Source organism: Stegastes partitus, unplaced genomic scaffold (assembly GCF_000690725.1).
Source record: "Stegastes partitus isolate 25-593 unplaced genomic scaffold, Stegastes_partitus-1.0.2 Scaffold365, whole genome shotgun sequence".
Taxonomy (NCBI): domain Eukaryota; kingdom Metazoa; phylum Chordata; class Actinopteri; family Pomacentridae; genus Stegastes; species Stegastes partitus.
Window position 1 is genome coordinate 13,985 of NW_007578096.1, and position 23,750 is coordinate 37,734.

Genomic DNA, 23,750 nt, shown 5'->3' on the forward strand with positions numbered 1-23,750 from the left:
ACTCTATGGACCCATTTATGGAACCAATTTAAACATTTTACAGCAGGGCAACACACTTTTTTCGACGCACTAAAATCTCCTAACTTATCACAGCATCAGTTTGACAATAGAATGAAAAATAGTGCGTCATGGTCTCATTGCATCATTTATTTTTTTCACATGAATGCCCCGTTGTACATATTTGCTGCCAACAAAGCTTCTACTGCTTACAGTATGTCAGCTTGCACGATCACAACTGTTGTTTTTGGGGAGATGTGATGCAACAAATCACCGACTTAGGAAACACTTGCAGTATGAATTCAAAAAAAAATATGCACTTGACAGTAAAACTATGAAATGATCGACTTCTGCTGCGACGGATTAAACTTGTGTGAGTGTCACAACAAATTCAGGCTTCATTCTAAACTGTTGGTAATGAGGATATAATCTTCCATTAGTACACACACACAGTTCTGGTTTGTAAAAGCTGTTAATCACTAATAAAGAGAACTTGTGATATTACTGTGTACATGTGAGCTGAACATTTCTAATTTCTCCGCCCACGTGCAGAAGAATCAGAAAGGACACCGTGGTATACGCTGATTCAAGCTGCTACCGGCACTCTGCTTCACTTCCATTCATTACTCCACATAAGCCTCTTGGCTTGTATCCCTTCATATACAAGAGTTTTCCCTCTATTTAAAATTCAAGATTTAACTCCCTCCTGGTTTGCTCCAACCAATCAGTGGGCCTAAAACATTACCTCCCTCTCTAATGCACATTGGAGCAAATCGCTAATCAGCATACTCTTTATCAACTAAATTAGCTGCACCTGTAGCGCGCTGCCTGCTGCTTCTGGTGTCGATACCATCACTTTCCCCGGCATTACCAGCACCACGGCTCCAGTCTGATGCAGACTAATGATGACCAGGTTGGGGGTTTTCGCGTCCCTGACCGATTATAGGGTTCAGCCCAATGATTGGCCATTAACTGCAAGTAGAGTCTGCACCAAACTCTTTTCTAGTATTTATGATCAGTACTTTCGATCTGGAAACATGCCTCTCCTGATTGAAAAGCCCATTATACAGATGCTGTGCAGCCAATAAGGAAAAAGAAAAAGGCTCCTTGCAGCAGCTGCATTTTCTATGTAAAGATTATTGCCAATTTTGTACAGTATCATATTTGCTAAATGCCGGCGTCCTCGTAATGTGAGTTTGCTTATAATGTAATCTGAAAAAGTCATTATCAAGAATATTACCTACTTTCTTCTCAGGCACTGGGGGTTGATATGCTTGACATGCCACCTTTTTTTGCATTTGCTACGTTCCTTTAGAAAATGAACACAGCAGAACAACCCCAGAATATTTGTATATCTTGTCTTCTCGCCAATTCTCTTCAAAGTAAGACAATCAAAAAGCTTATCTTGAGATTATAACGCAGGACTAATTCAACCATTAAATTAGATGCCTATATGGTTTGGTAGTGGGTTTTTTTGGTGGGCAAAAAAAAAGCAAGTGAGAGAGAAAGAGATGTAAAAAATATGTTGTTTCATGGTCTCCAGCTTAAACTACTTTAGTTTCATGTAGCTCCATAAACACTGTGACCTACAGAAATATGGTCTTTAGCTAAATCAGTGAAATAAATATTTAGATGCACCAGCTGGAGTGAAGAGAATCAATAAAATAAATAGTTAAAAGACTCATTATTTTAAGAACAAATATGAACAACAATAGACAGATGGTGGCACGGACTAAAAATCAAAGATACGGTGAAACCAAACCGCTAACAAGTAATAATTTCTGATTATTTGAAGTAGTTTATGCATATGTGCTGAGGACATCTGTCACACATTTTTAAGCTCCTTTTCCTTCCTGATCAAGGCAGTGGAACACACTCTTTGATTTGCGATCAATACAACCCAGCTCTCTGTCCATTACCCATAATGGCTGAACCAAGATGGAAAGAAGCACAAAACGAACCGTCCTTTCTTTTCCTGCCTGCCATGCACTGCTACAGAAACATATGCACGGAGAAAAATAAAATATTCTTCTGTTCATATTATGCATGAGTTAATGTGACAAATAGGCTGTTTTTGTTGGAATGCGAGACACTAAATGTTTGGCTGCATGATTAGTTGTGGTTATATTTAGCTTCCTTAATGCAAAAGTGGCCAAAACTGTAAGAAATAAAAGAAAAACAACAACAACAACAAAAAAAACAAAAGAATCAGTATTCATCATCCTGGAGGACATACAAATTAATCTGATGCTATCACTTTTGCACTCTCTCACACCCAAGAACATAAGATTAGCTGTACATTGCAGTGTAGTGGCAATAAAAAACAAAATAAACTCTGCAGGCGGAGGAGTTTTGTAGAAGCTTATTTTCACACAGTAAACAAAAGGAGAAAAGCCATGTAGTGTTTAAATACATTTTGTAATATGCAAATGGTGGCTTAACTAACCATGCCGTTGTTTACTGTTCCCATTATACCACAATAACGTATCATGCACACGCATTTAGAAATCCGCAGAGGCAGACACGCGAAAATGCAATATCTAAAATGAAGGTATTACACACTCTCTCTTCCTGGCACTAAAAACCCAAGCTGCTGCTGCTGCTGCTTTTTGGCAGTATCCCAGTGTCTATAAGTCACTTGTGGAAGAAAGTTCATTTCGCCGAGAATCATAACAACATCTAGACTTTTAATGTTTTTCAGATGAAGGGAGCTGGACTGCATCTCAATCCATCTGATTTTTATAATTCAAATCACACCGAGTCCAAGGCCTGGACATTGGATTTATGTTGGAGGACGAACTACAAAAACAGGGAGGACATTTCACAAATGCACACATTGAGGTATTCAGCCTTTGAGCCTGTGAGGCGCCTCAAAGCATTAGTAGAGTTTGGTCACTATATAAAATAAAAACTGGTGTCATCTGCATATAAATGACACATTGCGGTTACTGACGAGGTTCTCAGGTTTGAGCAAATGGGGTTTAAATCACGAAACTCTTAATTGGTGATTCTAAATTGTCCGTAGGTGTGAATGTGAGTGTGCTTGGTTGTCTGTCTCTAAGTGTAGCCCTGTGATAGACTGGTACCTGTCCAGGATGTTCCCTGCCTTCGCCCTAAGTCGGCTGGGATAGACTCCAGCCCCCCCCGCGACCCTAGTGAGGATTAAGCGGTGTATAGATGATGGATGGATGGATGGATGATGAAACTCCTTCCAGGTACAGTACATGTGAGAAGATGAATCCACAATCATATGTTTTCATTGTGAACCAGCATTTTTAAATCTATTTCTTGTAAGACAACCATTTTAGCTCAGGAACAATCTCTGTACACTGGATGAGCAGGTGCTGGTGTAAACACAAAGCAGCTGGTTGGTTGCTTAGTTGTAGAAAATACTACTGAGGAACAACAGCAATGGTGACACGATAAGACCCGGGATTTTTTTTAACTGCACAACAGCTGCTAGCATAAACGACAAGGTCGCTCATTATCTATGAGTAAATTAACTATTGTGACAGAGCGATTGTAAGGCTCTTAGCGCTCTCTGCCTACTTTTGTGCAGCTTTTACAACTTTTCCGCCCTGAATAGAATAACATTGAGAATCTCATTTAAGAAGAATTTCCATTCTTTCTCCCAACATTCTTGCAGCGCGTTTCACACAATTAAGTTTGCAGCCCTTGTCTGTGAGAGCTTATTCCCATCCCCTTTGCCAACCTCTGGACTGCTGTCTCCTTGACAGTGCAAATAAAAAAATGTACGCAGTCTGTTCTCAATAGAGATGCCTTTCTTTCCGGAGCCAGCCAACAGTATGTGTACCAGAACAATGAACAAAGTCACAGCAGCATTAGGTGTTGTACAGTAGTGCAAAAAAACTTGCATTTGTGTTGTGCGTGACCTTAAAGTTAATCTGTGTTACTGATGCAAAGGCAGCAAGATGCTTTTTATGTTTAGAAGGTTTTAATTACTGCATTAGCTCACTTTATAAAAAAGTATTATTTATAATATTTACAGGCTAATACAGAGAAGAGAGAGATGTGGTATTTGGTTTAGATAAACATTGATTTTGGAATAGGAAATCAATCTTTGGGCTGCAAGGTGGCTCAGTGGTTAGCACTGTTGCCTCGCAGCAAGAAGGTCGCCGGTTCGTGTCCTAGTGAGGACACCTGGGATCTTTCTGCGTGGAGTTTGCATGTTCTCCCCGTGCAGCGTGGGTTCCTACACAGTCCAAAAACATGTTGAGGTTAATTGGTGATTCTAAATTGTCTGTAGGTGTGAATGTGAGTGTGCTTGGTTGTCTGTCTCTAAGTGTAGCCCTGTGATAGACTGGTGACCTGTCCAGGGTGTCCCCTGCCTTCACCCTGAGTCAGCTGGGATAGACTCCAGCCCTCCATGACCCTAGTGAGGATTAAGCGGTGTATAGATAATGGATGGATGGAAATCAGTCTTTGTTGGAGGGGAAGGAATCACTTCTCCACACTTTGCCAGACAGATGTACCCCAGGATATAAAGTATACAGATTTAAAAAAGAAAAGAAATGTTTTCCTAAAAAATGTCAATTAACCCATCCTAAATTTCTCATTCTGTTGTTTATCTTAGTTCCGCATGAGGGTGTAGATTTCCTAAACCTACGAGCAAATCACAGATTATAGTCACTTTGAACACAGTTCTGCTAAATTAGGCCTGATGCTGGGACATTTAACAAGCGACTCATGCATTCCAGGAAACCAACGAAACATTTTCTCTCACATTCTCCTGACAAACATCAAGTGTTATTTCAATGTGTAAACATTTCATTCCTAGCATTTGGCATTTGAGCCTTTGATTCATCATCAAGTGTCTCAGGTCTTATTGCTTAAAATCTGTTTCGATGTTCCACACTGTCAGTTTACATAAGCATAACGGAAGATCCCGGACAGATTACTTTGATGAAGTAGTTACTACTTAACACAGCAGATGATGTCTGTGTTTTGATTGTTCCACTTGGAAAAAAAAAAAAATGGTCGCAATATACTTCCCTCTTGCCATTAACTCCAAAATGGAATGGTTTGCGATTGGGTTCTCCGCTATAAACGGTGCCAAATGTGCTAGAATCCTTGTAATTACCGTTTCAAACGAACACACACGCTCATGCAGACAAGGTGAGCTGTGTGCTGCTTAGCATTCGGCCCGTCTGCTCACATGTCCACATGTGGCTGTTTGTTCAACAGAAGACAGACCCAATGCAATCAAATGCCTCTCTGCCCGTTCTTTGGGGACAGCACACCAAATTGGATTCACTGACAAATAACATTTGGACTGAGGACAGGCTAGTTGTTAGGCAGTGGGTCAAAAAATTACAGAAACACCCTGTACAGAGTGGAGCTCGCGAGAGATGCGCACATCAGATTACGCTCCACGCTAACCTACACAGCAGCCGCCCCTGTGGTTAAAATATAGAAAAATACGATGCAAACAACCTCAAGAAATCACTCCATGTTGTGTAAAAAAAAACACGCCTACATGTGTTTCCATTCACGCATGACCTTGCTATAATAGACACACCTCAAGAGATACCCACACATACATTCACGGCTGATGCGCGAACGTGCCAAAGCTTCAGATAGCAATTCCACAGATTTCACACATCAGAGTTCCTTGTGGCTGCATGAAGTCCAATTAATGCCTCAAGTGATGCTACTTGTGTCAGCTCTGCAGGGGCTGAACACTACAAGTTTTATAATGGGAAAGAAAAAAAAAAAAGAAAAGTCTGAGGGTGTAAAGTGAGACAACCTGAACTTCTCAGAACTGTGTGACCTGCTACTCATCTCTGCTTGAGGCTGGCAGCTCCAGGCTACATCAGCTGCTATTAGAAACCCAAATCTGTGAACAAACAGTAGGCATGTGGATTGCATTCTGGGTAATGTAGATGCCAGGTTTTGTTTTGTTTTTTTTCCAAGGAAGGAAAATGCAGCATTACTGGTGACTGCAATGTTCAACTGGTGAAGTACTGTTGATTCATTCCACCTCAATTCATCAAATTTTAGAAAAAGTTCACATTTGACCGTCTTATATTTGTCAGATTTTGTCTCTGTGCATACGTATGTTATTAGGTAAATCATGTGCTCCTATTGGTGGAAATCACAGGGGGGAAAAATGGCTCTTTGGATAAAAAATAAAGGTTCTATTGTTGTTGGAATATCAGGAAAACATGGAACTTTGTTGACCAAATTTGCACCATCATATAACTGGTTTGTACTGTTCTATCAAAGCAGGGTGGTACCATTACAGACCATATGTACGTATCAGTTTGTCTGCAAAGTTTCAGGACTCTTAATACATCATTTCTCAAGTTATTGCACTTTAAATATTGCTCCACAGATTGGCGCTAAGAAAACGATGCAAAAATCAACATGACCCCACCTCTCTTTAAGAATCTTTAACTCAAAAACTAATGCTTACTATAAAAACAACAACAAAATCTGTCAAATTGAAGATGATCAGGCGAAGGGAATTTGATGAATTGAGGCAAGAAGACCCTCTTAGGTGCTCGAGGGTATGTAAATATACTTGTTCAGTTTGTTGAGTATTTTCTTTCCCCTGACTTTGTTCAGACAACATGACAGAAAAATACTGTGGCTCACCGGACGGCGTTGTCCATGCGTGACACGGTGAGGTAGGCGGCCAGGTTCGCTGTGTAGGACGAGCACACAATGAGGGTGAACAGCCACCAGCTGCCCATGACGATTCGCAAAGCCACCGATCCCAGGATGGAGTCGCTGCCTGCGGCGGAAACACACACACACACAGGATTGAAAGACTGCACACAGAGGCACACATCATTACCTTTACAATCTGTTGAACGGCAACACATTAGGAGTGGGGATTACTTTCATTATCAATTTATCTGACAGTTATATTCTCAATTACTTGATTGTTTGCTGTGAGAGTAGGAAAAACACCCGAGCTCAGGGCGATGCATTTGCATGTTTCACTTAGTCGACAGTTTTACTTTCCTGTACGACACAGAAAGCACGAAATCCTCAGAAGCTAAAACATGAAACACTGCTGTGCGAAAATGGTGGCAGATTAATTTCCTGCAGACCGACTTGAACCGATCCACACAGGCTGGTGCAGCTACACCGAGGGGAGGCTCGCTTTAAGTTGCATGTGATGTAGGAAGTGCACTGTAATGCTGCTGGAGTGTGGAGACATGGTACTAACAGGGCCTTGTAACCCATTTTTATTGTTTCAACTAGTTTTTATATCACCAGAGAGGCAAGAAAATAAAAGCTTTTTTTATCCCAATACTTCTCTGTTTGAAGTACTTGGATTATTTTCTGTAGTTGCGAGTAGTTTTTTATTTTTTTAGATAGTGTTCCTATTTGCATGCGCCACTGCAGCAAGTGAAGATTCTGTATAATTACTTTAAGTTTTAATCTTTCATTCTCCCAAGAGCTTTGTGCGTTCAAACGTTACTGAAATGTTACTTGCATACTTTTCTATTCTATTACACGTCCCAAATGGTCCCAAAAAAGAACGAACTTCTTATTAAAATTCATTCTTTCGTGTCTCTTTTTCTCCCACATCTGTAATCCTTGCTTTCCCTTGTTTTCTTTGAGGTTAAAAGACTGGTTCATCACATTAGCTTTGCTATCTTCACTTCTTCTCTGTCATACGAACTCGTTCTCTGCAAAAAACAAAAAAAAAATCCCAAAACAGCTTATGAGGTGCCTGAGAAAAATGTCAGCAAGCATTCCAATTTTGAAGAGTAAAGCCATAGAACTGTCATCTAAAAGATTTAGGAATATGAAATGTAATGAAAACATATTTGTCTGAAAGTGTCACAATCAACACGGCGGCACCCTTAGGACAGTTTGGGGGGGAAAAAAAACTGAAGGCCTTGTCAGACGCGTAGCACTCCGGCATCAGTCATTTTTATTACATATGGCTTTGACTGATTTCTTAAGGTCACTGAATGTGAAATGTGCATCTTGAAACTTTACCGGATCTACTGCACTGGGCCACTGTGGTGCAGTCTCTTTCATCTTTGAAACAAATTGATTAAACCCTTTTAATCATAAGGAAAAAGTGTTCTTTTCCATCAGTTCTGCCAGACACTTCCAGATTATTTCCTACCTCTACCTGACCTCCTTGTGGAACAAAGGGCGGTCCACGTTTGAGAAAGGTGGTGATAAAAGTAGGCGTGTCTCGGAGGGTGAATAGTTCATCCCGCACTGAACACACAACAAAAGCCGGCCAAGTGTTGGCATATCATTATGAAATCATCGGAGGAATACGGTTGCCAAGATTGTGCACTCTGACAAAAGCGCACCATGCATCAGCAGTCTGATCCATATCAAAGTGACCTACGTCATCCCCTAAGTTTAAAAAAAAAAATAAAAATGCAATCCATTTGACTGAAACAAAAAGTGGCAATGTTGGAACGTGAGCCAGAAACGAGGAGAATAAAAGAAAGGCAGCGAAAAGACATGAATTTAGCCTCTGTTGAAGTATAGTGGGTGTTGGGTTAAAAAAGGCTCACAGGCAGCGTGCCAGACTTTGATAGATGCGGTTCAGGCTTTAACATCAGTTGCTGAAGTAGTCATTTATCCAAAACGAACATACCTGGATCTCCACCAGACCTAAAGATGGGAAGTTCTCCTTGAGAAGGGCACCTTTAGAAAATGCTAAGGTGGGCGTTGTGCCTCAAACTGACTCACTACTGAGTCAGCATGTGCTGTGTAGTGACATCCACGAGTTTTTCACTTGATTGAACGTTTTTTTTTTTTATTTCGGTCCTTTGTCCTTAATCCCTTGAAGCGTTTTTTTAGTGTTTTGTCTTCACTTTTTGTTCTGCTTCATTTAGGGTTTCACATTTAAGAACTCCATGACGGATGCTTGGCGTCCAAAGGTGCGCCACCGAAGGCCAAACGCAGACGGTGACACTGACTTCATCAATGAACGCACCTTCAAGCAGAGAAGTGTTCAGTAGTGAGAGTTTGGCGCATGATTTGTTGGAATGAAAAGCTCTAACCCAGCCTTGGATTTTTAATATATGACAGACGTGATTTGTATTAGCTGCTCTTGCATACTGCCATTGCCAAACTCCGTCACCCACCTTGTTGCACAAAAGCACCGTAGACAATCCAGATAGCGCTCTGAAGCGAAGTGGAGACAGACGGTGGCGGATGACCTCCTGTATTGTTCTGGCAGCGCACGGCCTGGATGCGTCTGAGCAGGAAGATCATGATGCCCACCACGGGGATGGCAGCGGCAATGCACGCCCACACTGCCAGGTCGAACGGTGCCAGCAAAGAAAAGATGTTGATCTTTTCTTCTGATTTGCGCATCAGGACTCCCACCGAATAGTCCAAGTAGCGCTTGCTGAAGTCGACCACGCTCTCGCGCTCCGGCGTGATGGTGATGGCCGACACGGCCAAGTCGGCTCGCTGTGGACGGAGAGTCACATGTTTAAAACAACGCATTTGACGCTTTTTGTATGTTGTTAGAAACCAGAAGAGAATCCAGCAGGTCTCATCTGCATGGATTGCTTGATATCCCCTCAGGTTAGGTTTGGTTTGTGTGTCTGTGACAACATTCTAAAAACTTTTGGCTGGGTTTTTAAATTTCATTAACATTTATGACAGCAGCTATGCTTCTTCTTCTTCTTCTTCTTTTTTTTTTGTTTGTTAACCAGCAGGCAAATGTTTCTCTCACACATCTCCAATTTAGCCAAATTGGAAGGAAATTCGGCGTGCACATTTTCATTCCAAAACGAAAGAGGAAAAATATTGATAACACTAATAATTTCCCCTCAAGAGCCACTAAAAGTCAACATTTTCAAATTCAAACTACGTATATCACCCGACTCCTCGCTCAGACGTTTTCTCTGTGCAAATTTATTCTCTCAACAGGAAGAAAATCTCACAGACACAACAATCTTTCATCATTACTAAACCAAACATTGCCTTTAAAGAACTATTTTGTCCTTTTAAACTTGATATTGTTGACTTTAAAACTAATATCCACAGACACCATTAAGCCTTTGCGGAGGTTTGACTTCCACAACGCTTTCGAGCTAATGTCGAAATTAAGTCTTTGTGTTAGCTTCCTGTTTTACATTGATGAATACGTGTCATCAATCATCAGCACATATAATATGGTTTGTCTGAGGAAACATAATTCATGTGCTTGATCAAGTGACAAGTCGCTTTTCTCCCAAACAGAAAACATCAGTTTTGTCATATTAGTTTTTGATTGCCGCGTTTATCACCACATTTTTCACACAGTCACTGTTCTATCGCACAGCTCGCTCCAATAAACAATAATAAGGTTTTAGGATGACAGTGTGAATGCTGCACAGTTATAAACTGTCTCAAACTGTTAGCAGGAACATGAGTTTGATTATGAAGTAACTACTGCAGATTTAGTATTTGAAAGTGTGTGTATATATATAATATTTATTTAAGTAATGCACAACATGTGTGTCTTTTTGTCAAGTATCCCTTCAAAAAGCAGAAATCAGACCCACTTGAGTCGAACTGGGATGCCACCCACTGGAAGAATGATTTGCAGATTGAGGCTTCTGGCTTGTTTGCTTGATCTCTTCCACTTTCCTGAGCTTTATAATGGGGCTCCCATTTCAAAATGAGACGCTATGGCCTGATTCCCAGACGAAAAATAATATTTGGACTGAAATTTGGACATTGATTGACTGAGATGTAAAGAGAGCGCACTAACCTTGCCAATAAGTTCTCCAATCATACCGTTCCAGGAACCATTAGGGAGCGCTGAGCCATACTTCCCATCTCCGACTTGGTAGATGTCGTACTTGAAGCCGAGAATCTTCGCGAGGGCGTCCAGCACATCGATCGAGAAGCCCTTGTACCTCTTGGGTTGGCCCAGAATGTTTTCCGCCACCATCACGAAAGGTTCCTCCTGTTTGAATTAATGTTGAGTTTTCAGATTGCTCTCATAACGACGACACTGAAAAACGCGTGTCAATTTTATCCTCAAGGCTAAGATTCAGACTCAAACTTTGACAATAGCAGAGTGTGTCAAACATTTTTCAAGATGCACCAAAATCACCTCGGGGCCACATCGGAACCAAAAGCAAGGACACATTCAGTCATCTTAAGAACGGCGGGGCGACACCTTTATGAAGAGCTTCTGGCTGATGTAAGTTAAGCTTCATCTTAATAAAATAGTTTCCTTAGCAACTCTTGACCCGTAACACATGGCGCCATGGCAACTGCCACGGTTCATCAACGTGGAAATTGCCATTTTAAATTTATTGTGCCCACCCGCAGGGTCTCCTTTATGGGTTGAAAGTGTCAGGGCAGAACCGAATGGGTTGAAGGTGGAGTAAAGAAAGCTGAGGGAGACGGGGGGAGACGGGGGGAGAGGGACAGGGAAGAGCGGGAGGGCGTTAAAGTGGGCAGGGGCAAATGACTTGATTAAGTGACACTGCCAGGAAAGAGCTGAGCAGAACTTATGTGAATAAATATGGTGCAGGTAAATCATGTGTGAAGAAGAGGGAAAAATGGACAGAGGGGGAGGAGGAGTGAGGGAGAGGACGAGGGCTGAGGCTTTGCGACTGGAATATGTGTGAAGTTAGCTTAAGGAGAGCTGCTGCAATGTACGGCTGAGTTTTAATGACCTTCCGGGGCTCTGGATTGACTAGATGGAGAAGAGAACGTCCAATCACAGCCCTGTTTCCAGGAGAGAAAGCCAGTGTGTAACGTCCTCCTCCGCCTGCCTCCGTCTTATCAAAACACTTCAATGATGATTTTCTAATCCTGAATGTTCAAATTCAGCGCATTGCTGTAAGTGATTGTGGAGGTTATATCGTATTTAACTCCAGACAGGATTAAAATGTACTGTGTGCCAATAGAATAGGAAACTTTGTTTGACCTTGTTCTTGAGTTTCACTCCAGAGTTTGACTTGACTGTGTTTAGTTTTCAGCAGCCCTGGCATTACTTATGAGCACAAGGGCTCAGGCAGTAATACTGGAGTGAAAATTGATTTCTTAGTGTTGAAATTAAGATTTCCAGCAAACTGCAAATAAAACATGTCAAAATACATGAAGTTAAAGGGCTGGTTTGTACAGTGCATATACATAGTTTATTACATTAAACATCTGATTAAGTGCAACTCATTCATGTAAATATTCAGAAATTTGTGTTCTTAGTATCCTTGTGTTCTTCTGTTTTTCTTATTTATAGTGTACATATAGTGTATATACCTCTCCTATTTAATATATAGTTGTGTTCTCTTGTTTTTCTTACTGTCACTTTGCTGCTGTGATGATGCAAATCCCCCCTTGTGGGACTAATAAAGGATATACCCTCTGTTCTAGTATTATATTCAGCTCATTTTATGTCACCATAAATCCAATATTAGAAAAAAAAATAGCTTTACTGATACAAAAGTTGTCATCCAGCCTTATTGTGCATTCATTAGCAACACATTTCTGAAGTTTTAAAAAGTGAGCAGATAACCCGGTGACTGTAAATTCCCAAATCGTGAACACTGTTGACCACCAGTTGTCTGTACCACTTTTGGAAGGTGCGTAAAGCTCTGACGCAGCCATCACACTCTGGCTCTCGTCAAAGTCACTCACATCCTCACGCTGCCCATTCTTCCTGCTTCCAACACGTCAACTTCAAGAACCCACTGTTCACTTCCAGCCCCGATACATCCGACCTCCTGACAAGGGCCATTGTACAGAACTAATCAGTGTTATTTCCTTAAATGCCAGGGTGTTGATGTCGAAGCCACTGAGTGAAATTTGAAAATTCAAATCGCACCTGAAAAGTACCCGTTGCACAGCATCAAGCATTGTGGGAGCACAGCGGCGTGCAGACTTTATTTTTGGAGTATTTCTTGACGTTTTCTTGGATGTGTGTACGATTTCTTTTCTTTTAGTCTATGTACTCTTGTTAGAGACATGACTTTTATATTTGCATGTATTCATTACTTATTAAAACATTTTCTCTTGTCTGACCTGCTTGTATTCATGCTGTTTGCTTTCAGAATCAGATTTATTGCCAGGTATAGTTGACACAATACGAGGAGTTTGTTCTGGTTGGTTGGTGCAACAAGACTCTTTACATTATCCCGCCTCTGTTTCACATCTTTTTCCATCTAATTGTTTAGTGGGCACAAGTTTTTTTCCTCTTCCCTGGAAAGGAAAGCTTTCATTGCGAAACATCAGCACAAAAATGTTGAGCGTCATTAACAGCAGCTTATTGAGAAACCAAGTGTAAGTAGAATTAATTGCATTTCATTTACCAGAGCAAAGGCAGCATTTCTGTTAAAAAAAAAAAAAAGAGGGTTTGCATGTTTGCATGTGGAAAACACACTGAAGCTGTTTGAACTTCTGCTTGATCTGTGGAAATGAAGAACAATTTAACAAATGGGATTTGCCTACATGCTGCGGTATCTGATTTCCTGCTCACATATTTTCCTACTCAGGCCAAGTGTTAATAGATTCAGCGTACTCCCACAACTTACCAGCAACGTTACGATCTTGAGCGTCACACCCTGCATCCCGCTCTCTATCCGATTCTCCTTCAGGCTACCGTTCAGGCCACGAGTGGAGTCCCAGGACGCCAGCTAACGAGGAGGAAGAAAGAAAGAAAGAGTCAGATGGATGAAGAACAGAAATAATAATAAAAAAAAAGGGAAGCAGGCCTCTAATGGACGAACCTCAATGATGAATATATCACACATACAATTACTGAATACCTGCCTAACAATCTGTCATTTTGTGAGTCAGTTTGTACCGACAATCAGCACAGAGTGGCCAATATCAATGCTAACATCTGAGCCGGTTGCCAAGACAACAAGAGTCGGGCATTATTATGCTATCAGACCCTCTTTTCAACTTCCATCACTGAATGCTCAAATGTACTGGCACGCTTTATATGCACCGTACTTTACCAGTAATCATACAGACGCAAGGTAGTGACGGTGATGAGAATGAAGACGGAGCAGCGTAATGATGACAGGGACGAGCATAAGCATTGACTGATTATAACTTTAAGTAGACTTTCTGCTCGTTGTGAAAACTGCGGAGTAAAAAGCCAAACATAAAAATTCCACTCGGAGCGTGTTTCCTGAATCTAAACTATCCCTCGTCTCCGAAACTCTCATTCCACACTGTCGGCGTTTTGAGCTGTGTCTCGGGTTGTGAGGGCTGATGTTTGCTAAATTCTTAATCAGCGCTGCTAGCGGGACAAGGATTCTCAAGGATCTGACACATCATCCGGAGTGGTCTTTGAGATTTGAGCTGACAGGACAAGAATGGTGGCCCAAGGTCAAACAACGGGCCTTTTTTCTGGCCACAGTCGGATATCTTTTCCGTAAAAAAAAAGAAAACACACTGTACTCCACAACACAGAGGGAGCGCATCGTTATGAAGCAGTAATCTTTTAGATTCGCTTTTGGTACATTTGTTTTTAATTCCATCTTTTCATTTTGGATAATTACAGCCTGCAAATTAAACAGATGCAGCGCAAGAACTTTTTGTTACTTGTCATTTCTAATAAATTCAGTAACATAAAAAGCATATATTTAATTTCACTAATTCATTACATGTTTTTAAAAATTCAGCGTACACGTCACTTGTGTATGTCAAACTATGTTCGGTTCTGTAATTCCTTCAGGATGCACTGCACATGTGCAACAAATGCATTAAAACGTGAGCACAGCGTGTGAGCCAATAGCAGGGTCTCGCCAAAAAAAACATCAGAAAAATGATTCATTGTCAGCTAAATCTGTAGCTCTTCACAACCTTTCTGCAGGACATGTAAGCCTACACACACACTCCAGTCATAGTACAATGCATTTCTATGTATAGTCTCACCACAAACTAATCAATGAGGTGAGTCATGCTTATAGCCCACCGGCCTGCGCAGATGTATTTACAAGTAAACACAACATAAACAGTTTTCTCCCAGCGCAGGATGTGACTCATGAAATCTGCCTTCTAAGAATGCATTATTTAAGTGCTGTGTGTGTGTGTGTCAACATTATGGACTGTAATTTTAAATACCATGCGGGGTTATATAGCTCTGTCATAGATTTTCCTTTGTGGCTCAAAAAAATATGAATGAATTGTTAATATGACTGTAGATCTTGAGCCATATGTGGGCTACAAGCTGTTGGAATAATTCTGTTATGATCCAATGATCTTTGTGAAAAAAGTCTGTGAGTTAATGCTGTAAATGTCCGTTGCCTCTATTGAACTATGTGAGGGTGAGATAAGGACAAGATGTTCTTGGCGGGTAGTCAAAACACCGCCTGATAGCACCCATTTGCGGGAGGTTGTTTTCTGTTTTTCTGTTCACTGTCTGTCTGTAAGAACCGATGCTTCATGTTTGTAGTCGGTCACTTGTGCATGTTGGCTCCTTTTCCTAACACAAGCACAGCTCTATAAGCATTCACTGCACAATAATCTCATTGTAATAGTGTCATTTTGTTTATCTGTATATGTAGATGGGCTGCAAGGTGACAGTAGCACTGTTGCCTCACAGCAAGAAGGTCGCCGGTTTGCCTCTTTCTGCGTGGAGTTTGCATGTTCTTCCCGTGCAGCGTGGGATCTCTCCAGATTCCCCGGCTTCATTCCACAATCCAAAAACATGTTGAGGTTAATTGGTGATTCTAAATTGTCCGTAGGTGTGAATGTGAGTGTGCTTGGTTGTCTGTCTCTAAGTGTAGCCCTGTGATAGACTGGTGACCTGTCCAGGGTGTCCCCTGCCTTCACCCTGAGTCAGCTGGGATAGACTCCAGCCTCCCGTGACCCTAGTGAAGATAAAAGGTGTGTAGATAATGGATGGATGGACAATCGCTGAAGCATGGACTCAAAACAAGACCCCTGAAGGCGTCCTGTGGCGCTAAGATGTTAGCAGCAGAGCCTTTAAATCCTGTGAGTTTCATGTAAAGCCATTGCGGATCACGCTTGTTCCAGCACATCCTCCAACATCTCCGTTGAGTTGTCGGTAGGTATTCGCCTCTGCTGACCAGCAGCCCTATAAGCCTTGGCAGTTTCTGAAACGCTCACGCTTGTCCATTTGTCTCGCGTCCAACGTGCTGACTACGAGAACCGCCGTTACTCGCTTCATCTGTAAGTGGTCATAACGTTTTGGCTCATCGGTGTATGTGATTGGCCCGCGTCTTTCCGTTTTCTGAGTGTGCGTCGGGACAAAATGTCAGTCCGCGTTGCGTGCTTCACAGGGGGCTATTTTCTCCATGAGCAGCTTCGTCCTCGCTGAAACACACCGAGCAATCTCTGCTCTGTAAACTGAGCAACACTAAAGAGGAACACTTCTACTTCACAGAGCTTTGCACACCAGCATGCCAGTGGGAAGGTCACAAACAATACATGGAGCCAAGCCGCCACCTGCATCTGAGCTGGTCACGCACGGATGAACACGGGCTGGTCTTTTGATTAGCAGCACCATTTGAAGATGAATCATTTCTTAAAATTATAACAAATCAAACACAAATCTGCTTCGAACAAATAAGAGATTTTCAAACAGGATGCAGATTTATACTGAGTGGTGATGTATTATATAAAAATGTGTTCAATGATACATGAAAGAAAAACTGATTTTTGTTGCTTGTTGCCAAATCTCCTTTAAAAAAAACAGACTTTTCGAGCTTTTTTCCTGCTTCTTTCTTTGAAGTGTCAGCTCTACGCGGATTTGAGTTTTAGATAGTCTTCCTATAAATATGCATAGAGTCAGTCACCAAGAACGTGCACAGTGAAACATCATACAGTCGTTTAGTGGAAGCAACAAATCTTTTCTCGCCAACTTTGGGTAAATACAGAAGTTTTTATAAACTTCAAGGTAATTTAACTTTCAGAATTTAGCTTTAACTTGAGGTCTTTTTGCCTTAAAATGAGAAGTTAAATGAAAGTAGTGCCAAGAAAGAGTCCACTCAAGTTTTTAAAGAAACAAAAATAAGATATATACAGACGTCAAAGCATTTTTAAGAGTAAAAAAATAAATAAAACCAACCTCTGGACTATTCTTTATTTGTAGTTTGAAGAAAATAGACATCAGAAACTTGTATGTTTAATACATCTAAAGAAAAGTCATGGTTGTTTTCTTCTCATCATAATGAAAGCAGATGAGCCAAGATGACGACTAGCAATGAATTCAGTCCCTACACTTTTGCACTTTAACAAAGTCCCTCTGGGGCGTCATCACATGTCGCCTTCGCGCCGGCTCTGGCACAAAACGGCTCAAACAGGAGGAGTCGCAGCTGTATGTTCTTCATGCTAAAGAAGAACTGACGCTTCAAACTGACAAAATGAGCTGAGACGGGCTTCACACAAGATGCTGAAATGGAAGTTAAAGTTCAAACAAGTAAAAATCTAACTCAACGAAACTAAAGCAAGAGTTTACACAACAGCTGGCTTTCAATCAAGACATTGTGCAGAAGAATTAGAAAAACAAATTTGATTTTTTTGTCATTCAACTTTAAGACGATCAGACAGTTTTTACAGTGTACCTACTGTCTACTGCGATTATTCCGAGGCTTTGTTTTTATCCTACAACACCACAGAGAATATTGGGCTAATGAGATTTTGCAAAATGCTGTTTAAAAAGTCACAACGATAACAGAGCTATTTAGCTAATGATCATGATACTCAATACCTTATAAAAAAAAAAAAACATCTGTAATGGGGCTGGGTAAATGCCAACGACCATCTGAAAACAACAAAAGGATGGAAGTCAAATGGCCCCGCTTTCATAGCGCCACAACCGTCTCAATTACAGTTTTCCCCTAAAGATCTTACAGAAAGCCAATTCATGGAGGCATCTAAACTGCATCATTATGGAGCTAAAATCTCAGCTATAGTTACAGCTTTTGTGCTTCTCTTTTTTTTGTCTGCTGGTCCAGCGTGTCCAGTGCTTATATATTGACAAGCCAATCGTGAGTTTGTTATTGACAAACGCTCCTTTCTCTGATTCTCCAACTGGACTGACATGATCGTGTCAACATATATGTCAGGCTGGCAGTGTTTGTCTTATTTATTGCTTATATTTTGTGTCCCGTGCGTCTGCATGTGTCCTTAAATTGTTTGCTTTTCTTAACATCTATGTCACTTTTTGTTCTGTAAGAAGCCAATATTTTTGTTCCAGAAGAAAACTTATAGTTCCAAGTTATGAAATAATGCTCCAAACATGCTTTATATTTTTCTAAATGGTCTTTTTTGGTCTGAAATATACAATTATATGCGTCCTTAAGCAACAGGGCGTGAATGGAAGTTTTGACGTAACAGTAAAGTCACATCCATTAACAGGGGTGGTGGTGGTGGTGAGCCACTTAATAAATTAACAACCACCAAACATTGGTCAGTCACAGCACTTAAAGCAAAGACAGCTGAAGAGAATGATGGGGTGTTATTGGTAACTCTGACTCTTGGCATTCATGTGGATGTTACTTTGACACATACCACCGACCACGTGGATCCCTTTATGGCGATGGTAAACCCTGCCACACTGCAAAAACTGCTCAGGAGCAAAGAGACCAAGGTGTTGACGCAGCATCCAAACTCCCCCGTGATCCAAGTCAGTATTTTTAAGCGCCAAGACAAGCCTCACCCCAAAACCCAAAGAATACCCTGCCAACATCCCGGTGCCAGACACTACAGGACACCCCCAGAGGTCCCATACCCCAATGTGTCAGCTGTTTTGGCAGTGCAAGGAAGACCTACACAATTAATGTTGTAGCTCGTCGGGATAGCAGCAGGCCGATGTGGTCCGAGTTGTGTACTCCAGCTAAAGGAGCTGTGCTGCTTTATCAGACCGGACGGAGAACCAAATGACGAGTCGACGACACAAACGGATCCAAATGTGCACAAAGACAAACCGTGTGAGAAACACAACATAAAAGAATAAAAAAGGAAGGTGAGAATGACAAACACTGGAGAGATGGAACTGACTGCACCTGTTCAACGTAAGAAGAAAATGATACAACTGGTAGAGAATCAACAGGCTGAAAAATAAAATGACAAATACACAAAACCAACAACAGAATGATTGAAGGACACACAGAAGAAGAACAGACTGCTTTACTCCAGCCGTAACATAACTTCTAACTATGCCAAGGTTACTGTGTCGGTTTCCTGTCGTTGCTGCTTGTGGTGTTGATTCAGCATCCAAATGTTAGGAGGGTGGATCTGCAAGAGTAAACTAACATTACATTTTTATTTACCCAGGAGCATTTGGAACACAATGTTGGCCAAACTAAGTGAAAGCAACGTGTGACCGGGTTTGTTGTTGCCATAATGCTGCCGGTTGTATCATCACACACGTCTCTCAGCTGCTCTCTTTCACTCATCAACTCCTTCCTCAACTTCTGTAATTCTTCAGCAAGTTTGCATGTTAGCTCATTATCTCATTAATAGATGACCCCATGAACTTCAGCTGAGGTCCGCGTTGAGATAAAACCGTTCTCTCAGGCTCAGTCGGTGTAAAGCGATCTCCTAGCAACGCTGTTACAGCACACATCTGCTGCAGGTTTCCATGTGATGGTAATCAGATTGGCTGCGCGCCGACTTGACATTGGTGGACAGCAAAATTGCAGGTTTGCACTGAGATGATGATTCTGCCGTAGCTGCGTGAGCAGTTGATAGGCTGTAGTCCAGTATCATCCACTGATCAGACCCAGATCCTAAATTTAATGCAGCAGCTGCCACAGTTCCTGCTGCTGCTCAGCACAGGTTACATAGCACCACACCACATATGTGCATTACAGGATTGTACTGTGTCTCCAAAAAATGCACACAACTCCATTTTATCCTTTATGTTCCACTTTTGCCTCCTCCATCCCAGAGGAAGAGGCCGGAACGGTGCCGGTCTTGTTATCTCTAATCACCAGAACCGCAGTGAAAAATAAGCTGGGCCCATTTAAATTAGTCAAGACAAGAGACATCTTATCTGTCCTGATATACTAGAGATGAGCTTGGCAGACATGGCGCCAGTCGATCACTCTAACCTCTAATAAGCAACATGAAGCAGGCTTCACTCCATAAAACTATGTCAGACAGCGAAAATAGAGGAGTCGAGACGAGGGGAGGGGAGGAGGGGGACAAGAAAATGAATATAGAGGAGAAGAAATGTGAAAAGAAGAAATAAGATGAAATGAGTTCATTCCCTGAGTTCATCGAATAGAAACCGTTCAGAAAATGCAATAAGAAAAACACCCGGAAAATAAAAGCTTCATGATCACATTTTTCCTGTTTTCCATCATTTCTGCATTTATTTACTGTACAAGGTCCACACGCTCAGCTCGTAAGTAAAAAGCGTAGAAAAGACTCGGCACAGCATCAGCGCTTAAATCGGCAGAGCAGAGTTATTCTCCTTCCTGTTTGTTTTTGCATAAAGTGTACGTTGTGAGAGGAAAGAGTGCAAGCAAGCGATGAAGACAGAGATCTGTTGGCTCATGCAGGCTTCAGAAACACTCCGGCACAGTCTAAAGGTGAATGACTCCCCATAAAAACTCATCTCATCTTCATTAACGAACTGAAAAAAAAGTTTTTGACATTATAAGGTGAGAGCAGGAGACTGGCGATGATGATGCAGTTGAAATACGCTCAGTGGCTGTATGGCTGGTTTTATTTGTTCTGTATTGTTTTCATGATGGAGCACATGAGAGAGAATACATTAAGGGATGTAGAGAGACATCATCCACTTTTCATCCAATTATTTGAGACTCTCAGGAGGATTTACTTTTGCCAGTGCAGCGTGGCAGTAGGAACAACCGGGTGCAGCCGGTTTAATGCTCTTTCCTTTTAATGCTTGTGAGAAAAGGCAATTTGCCCGTGATAACAGTTGGGCACATTGCAGAATGACTATGATACAAAATTCTAATGCACTTGTCATTTACTCATATGGAAATGCAACCTGACCAACGTAACGCGGCGTCCCACACGGCTACATTAGATATAGTTAAAGGAGCTTTCGTTTATTCGTTAATTTTATTGATGTCAACTGTCAACTGAGGAATTCCACCGTCAACAGGTGTCTGGCACAGGAATCATTATAGAAACCTAATTATCACTTTAGAGATGAGTAATTATCTAATGAGAGCTCAGAGTCAGCAAAAATAATTAGTGGAACCGTACCAATATGGTGCAAATGTGTAAAATGTTGTTGTTTTGGCTCGTGAAACGCCGCTGGGCTTCGTAGCAGCGCCCGCTCTCCATCCACCTGTGGGTGAAAATCCAAAGCAGGTACGAGAGGTTTCAAAACCCCCAGGAGCCAGAAAGCCAGTTTCCAAAAGCTAGACATTTCACTGCTTGGCAAATTAAACATTGGATCAACAGCCCTATCAACCCCCCGTAGATCTATTGTTGGCAAGAGAGATGGGGCCCTTTAGAGACTGTTTAATGCCATTTCTGCTGCACGAGTCGGTGAGAAATAGGGTTGAGCAGCGGGATGAATACATCAACTATCAACTACACTGGCTCTTTCAGATGCAACATTGAATGTGGCACATCGGAGCTCATGTGACTCGCCGACATCCACTATCATCAGCATCAGCAATCGTCATTTGAAGGGTGATGATATCCAATAAGAAAATCCTGTCCTTTCATCCGAGGCCAGCGCCTGACGCAACCAAGTGTCAGTATGCTTGGCTCTTCCCCGGCATCAGAGAACCAAATGTGAGCTGGCTCTAGCTGATACATGGATGGGCAGATTTGGCTTGATTTTTTTTGTGGGGGGGTGGGAGGATATGGAGTCTGCTTTAGGGGAGGAATCAGCTCCAGTTAGCGGCGTTTGGGCTAGTTTGGGGCCAGTGTTGGCATCTACAACTGGAGGGATTTTCTGATTCTGATATGTTATTCTTTAAATCTGGCAAAGATGGAGTGACCAGATGTGCCAGATTAAAGCTGCTCATGATAAAGCCATTTCAGCTACCGGGGAGGAGATGTAAAGATACACGTAATAGGAAACTCCACGCTCATTGTCAACACTGTGCTGGCGTTGCATTGTAGCTGAATGAGCCACAATAACAGGAAAAATGGTTCCACCAATTTCCAGGAATCATATGGCACACAAGTGGTACCATTTACTGTATATTATACTTTGATGGAAAACGTATTAAGCCACAGATTGCAAATTGAATGAAGAGAATTCTGCCCCTTGTACACCGAGCACACCGAGAATACTTACAGCATCGAGCAGCGTTTTTAGCGTGTTCCGAAAACTATTTTGAATAATACAATAATGCCTCACAAAATCTGAGAGATAACTGCCGCATGATGCATTCAAGATGCTGAGACAATTGCATCCAAATGAATTGACTTTTCTCTATGAGCGCTTCGTGTAAGCTGCAAGTCATTAGCAATATCTGCTAAGAGACGAGCTGACACATCAATAAGAGCAAACTGGGAAACCAAAACAACAACAACAACAGCATCGATCACTCTGCATCAGCACTGGATGGTGGAGAAAACTCACAGTAGCCATCCAGGAAATAGTATTTCAGTCTTCATTACAGTTTCTAACCAGAAAGACGCCTCATCTAAGAGCCATCAGGCTGGGAAGAAAATGGACTGAATGCAGATAAATGATGATGGAGAGGGAGGAAACCAGGAGGCTGAGAAATGAGAGAGAAAAGGTTAGGGGAAGAAGGGAAGAAGTGACCGGAGAGGATGAGGATGAGCAATAGGAAGGAGAAGATATAAAAGAGATACAAAGTGAGGATGGTTTCTGAGGGGTGGATGTGGGTCGGCGGCAGAGCACGACGCGAAATCACTGTTAGACTCCACTCGAAAGAAAACACGGGAACACGACATTATATCGCGGAGGAAGACACGTAATGATGGGGCAGCGGCAGTCATCAGTTTTTACACAACATGCTGATTGTGTATGAGGATAATGTGATACAAAGAAACGGAGAAGAGAGCTGCATGGATTTCTGTCTATTTTCTCACAGTAAACAGTTGTGACACACAGACATGCCAGGTAATGAACAACAGCACTGAATGCATTTGGCATCCTATTATCTGGCCTTGCTGTCCCCTTCTGCCTCTAATGATTTTGAGATACAAGCGCCGGCGTGTTAGTGTGCTCCCTGGCCTCTGTTCTGTGTTTGCCTGGCTGCTCAGTGTCTGAGATCCAAAAACAGTACATGTTTATTTGTCGAACCGAGGCTGCGCCGCTCGCATGTGTCACGCGGCGTATTAATGTGTGGCTCTAATGTATGTTTCTGAGTGCGCGTCTCCTCCCAGCTAATGCTAATGACCACATTATGATGAATTGGCTTCATGATTTCAGTTAGGCTGAGTGGTGATTAAATCTTCATTACTGCTTCTGGTCACTCCTGCTCTACATAGATTGCCAAGAAACTCAATTCCTCTTCATTCTACAAGAACCCTCTGACTGAATCAGGACAAACAGCGACAAACAAATTACAGCTAAGAGAGTAATGCTCTCAATCTCCCACTTCAGCTCTGCGACGCTCAAAGATCAAACAAGTTTCCCAGTGAAGACGCCACAGTCAGCTCGTCATATTACTGCCAATCAAACGCACGGAAAGGCAAAGTGGAAATTTCTGTTTTCACAAAAACGAACCCTAATATGCAAGAAGGACACCTTTTTACTGATTTTAACTCGTGACGAGCCAAGATGGTTGGTGTGATGAAATGGAAGATTATAGCAGAGAGATGTGTTGAGTTCGGGAGCTCCAGTAGAGGGCACCCACATACCTGACACCTCGCAGACAAAATGTTAAGTCCTGTGACCACAG

The 23,750-nt window shown here is 41.9% G+C and overlaps 1 protein-coding gene across 1 annotated transcript in view; it reads right to left on the bottom strand.

Annotated features, from left to right (window-relative positions):
* The window catches only part of LOC103359311 (glutamate receptor ionotropic, delta-1), a 279,637-nt gene that overhangs the window by 13,310 nt on the left and 242,577 nt on the right, over positions 1 to 23,750 (bottom strand). The window contains exons 9-12 of the mRNA XM_008284578.1: positions 13,491 to 13,592; positions 10,715 to 10,912; positions 9,089 to 9,423; positions 6,616 to 6,750 (exon numbers count right to left, since the gene is read on the bottom strand). Of these exons, the coding sequence (XP_008282800.1) occupies positions 6,616 to 6,750; positions 9,089 to 9,423; positions 10,715 to 10,912; positions 13,491 to 13,592 (770 nt within the window). The remainder of the gene's footprint in view (positions 1 to 6,615; positions 6,751 to 9,088; positions 9,424 to 10,714; positions 10,913 to 13,490; positions 13,593 to 23,750) is intronic.